The sequence below is a fragment of the Phaethon lepturus genome, unplaced genomic scaffold (assembly GCF_000687285.1).
Source record: "Phaethon lepturus isolate BGI_N335 unplaced genomic scaffold, ASM68728v1 scaffold13701, whole genome shotgun sequence".
NCBI lineage: Eukaryota > Metazoa > Chordata > Aves > Phaethontiformes > Phaethontidae > Phaethon > Phaethon lepturus.
This window is the reverse complement of record NW_010515705.1, coordinates 49,522-52,763: the sequence shown is the minus strand read 5'-3', so window position 1 is coordinate 52,763 and position 3,242 is coordinate 49,522. Positions and strand designations below refer to the sequence as shown.

Genomic DNA, 3,242 nt, shown 5'->3' with positions numbered 1-3,242 from the left:
ATTATAAATTACATAATATTGTTTGTGTAATTATTAAAATTATACATTCTATATTAGTTTGTATAAGTTTAAAAATTTAAAATTATATTATGCAATTATATCCAAAATACTGATTGTGTTAGTTTAATAATTGCATATTGTACATTACATAATCATATCCAAAATATTAATTATATGTAATCTATAATGTTATACAAACTCTACACTAATGTTGAAAAAACTTAACATGTCAGGTTCACATGTCATACAAAGTAGCAATGATAAGGAAATGTAGGCATATTTGCAGGACATGTCTATACTTGGTTAATACATTAAAACTATTTCAATTTGACGATTAAGAGAAAAAAATGCTTTGAAAGGAACAAAAATACTTACAGTAATTTGCTAAAATCATTGGTGCTTACATTAAATCAAAAAGATGCAAGCTTTTTTAGGACACAGAATTGAGAAAGTAAACTGCAATTGCTACACCATGTGTCCAGGGTGACTTTTATTTGCATTTATCTGTTCTTTCCCTGAGTAGTGACTATATTAAATCAACAATATCTATGGACTTCGGCTCACTAAATCTGATGAAGCAACATTTATTGGCAATAGTGAGTTTGGATATAACAATGATTTTGTACATGTAAAATCTAATATTATCTTGAAAAAGCTTGAATTTATGAAATAAATTGGCAAAAGCCATTTACCTTCCAAAAGGCTGTTCTACTTTCCAATTTTCTCTTTTCCGCTCACAATTTTGGGTAGTGAAATTACTGTTGACTAAAATACTAAAAAATAAAAATTTGAACTGGTTCTCTGTGTTCACTTATTCAGGGATTGAATGTTTCAGATTTAAATATATACAAATTTCAACAGGAAAAATGAGAATCTGTTATATTTCCTCAGTCATATTTAGTATTAATTTCCTCTATGTTACTAAAAATCAATCAACATTATCTTTCAAGTTATCTTAATTTCATTACAGTGAGATATACTCTAAGTGTCACTACATTGTAGGGAAGAGGAAGAAAGAGCCCTTCATTTCTAAGAGGGATTTTTTAATACCAAGGATCGTATCCAAAATATTTCTATTCATCTCCTTAATGAATTTCTTTGTGCTAGTTTGGAATAATTTTCTTTGGGTATGCAAATATGCCCAGTGTGCTTTAAGCAAAGTCAAAGTTATTAAAAAACTGAAATCCTCTTCTTTAATCCCTATTAATAATTATATAAATGCAATGTTCTGATAATCCTCAAAAGAGGGTGTTAGGGCAGATAAATGTTGTCAGATGAAAGCTGCGACCATGAGTTTCTCACACTGTACGAAACGCCCTCGTGAACTACCTCAGACACAGAGTTACTGAATTTTAAACCGGCACTTTACCCCTGTTTCAGCAAGCGTCCTCTGCAGATTTAATGATCAGGAACATCCTCCTGATGCACGCCGGGAGGTACGGCTGCAGGGTCCAGACCGCGGCGGACGCCGTGTCAGATGAGACGGAGCTGCTCGTGAGGGGTGAGTACGCTCGTGGTCCCACCTGAAAACACAACCAGCAGCAACCATTGTGCCAGGGCATTTAAATATGTGGGCTCCAGGGACACCCGTGCTGTGCATTACTCTTCGGATGCTATAATGTTGAAAAGGTTTGTGATTAACTTAGTGTCTTTGAAAGCAGCTTCACCATGAACTGCCCTGCAGGCATGGCAATGAGAAACAAAAGGCAGTTGGTTAATGGACATACAGTCTTAAGAGAGGTAATAGCACAAAAGGTGTATCAGATCACTTAAAACTAGACAATTAGTATTCAGGCTAATTGAATTAGCTAATTCAGGCCTGTGTAAAGTAGATATGATGAGTTCTGTGCTTTTTTATGATATGTTTTACATTTCATCTTACGGTCAAGCCATTCTCTCAAGTTTAACGGTTTAGGAAAATTCATTCACTTCTTAACAGGAAGGTCCATGCAGCATTTTGTAAAATGACACATATGAACAGTGAATGAAAAGCCTCCTAATATGACAGGAATTTGGTTTTTTTCACACACAGAATTGTCACCGCCACATTTTGACTGCATCTTTAGACCCAGTCCTGTAATCTGTTGAGTGGCTTTACCTGCTATTTAACATTCCTGATAATGCACAGGAGCACAGAGTCACTGTCCTGCAGGACCCCAGATCACATCTAGGGCACCAGCTACCTTACAGTCAAGCGGGGCATTAGCACCACATGTGCATCCCGTGCAGCAGAGTATTTCTGTATTCTGCACTACGTGTGCGTGTGCGCGCATGCACGTGTGTGTTCAGTGCCCGGTGGGATTTGAGGACTTACAGTCCACTTACTGGCATTAAAACTAGCGGGTCCTGCAATGTCAAGACAGATGGAGGTAGCTAGGTAGCACAGCTGGGTAGCCTTAGTGTGGATTATACATTTTTTGAAAGAATAAATCAAGGTAGATATTTTATTAACATTTCAAAAATTCTAGACAAAAAAAAAAAATCAAAACTATTTAGAGATTATAATCTTTCAGAAATACTTATTCTACCACATGCCACCACCATATCTTTAGATTTGATATGTTGATATCCATCTCTTTTAGGACAAACAGATGCTTTAAATGATAAAGAATGTTTCTGGCTGACTGCAGGGCTCTTCACATTTTGATGAAAGTAGCTGTTAAATATTTCCATAAAAGTCACTTTGAAGACCATCAGATTTCTATGAGCTATGGCCCTGTTGGGATGGTGGTATTCAGTTGCCTCAACACAGACATTTAATGCCATTTTAGCTGCCTTATGACATCTGATTCATCCTTGTGGGCTACGCAAGACCTTATGTGTTACCTTTACCTCTCTCAGACAGGAGCTGGAGGCTCTGTGGATAGGGAAAGCGATCTCAACTTTAATGCCATTGAACTTATTAGTGACAGAAATCTCTTAGCTTATTATTATCTAGGACGCTTCAGACTGGCTACAAAATTATTTTTTAAGAATACCAGTTATATAAATGAGTTGTTTATTGAATTTGATGTAGAAAATAAATGCTTCTTTGAGGAAGAGGTTTGAGATGGAAAAAAAAAGGACGTTGTAAGCAGTATCACAATGTATGCAGGTGGATGGCTCATTACCATGCCACCTTGCTGATGAAATGAAAACTATGACTGCTTTATAATGGAATTTATTTATATTTTGATTATTCTACTTGTTATTTATATTATGTATTATAATATTATACATCATGTATGTATATTATATTTTAT

The 3,242-nt window shown here is 35.4% G+C and overlaps 1 protein-coding gene across 1 annotated transcript in view; it reads left to right on the top strand.

Moving 5' to 3' along the window:
* Positions 1 to 1,380: 1,380 nt before the first annotated feature.
* LOC104627562 (contactin-5) overlaps positions 1,381 to 3,242 on the top strand; it is a gene marked incomplete at both ends in the record, with an annotated part of 50,661 nt that continues 48,799 nt past the window's right edge. Inside the window, one exon of the mRNA XM_010295864.1 lies at positions 1,381 to 1,501. Coding sequence (XP_010294166.1) covers positions 1,381 to 1,501 — 121 coding nt within the window. The remainder of the gene's footprint in view (positions 1,502 to 3,242) is intronic.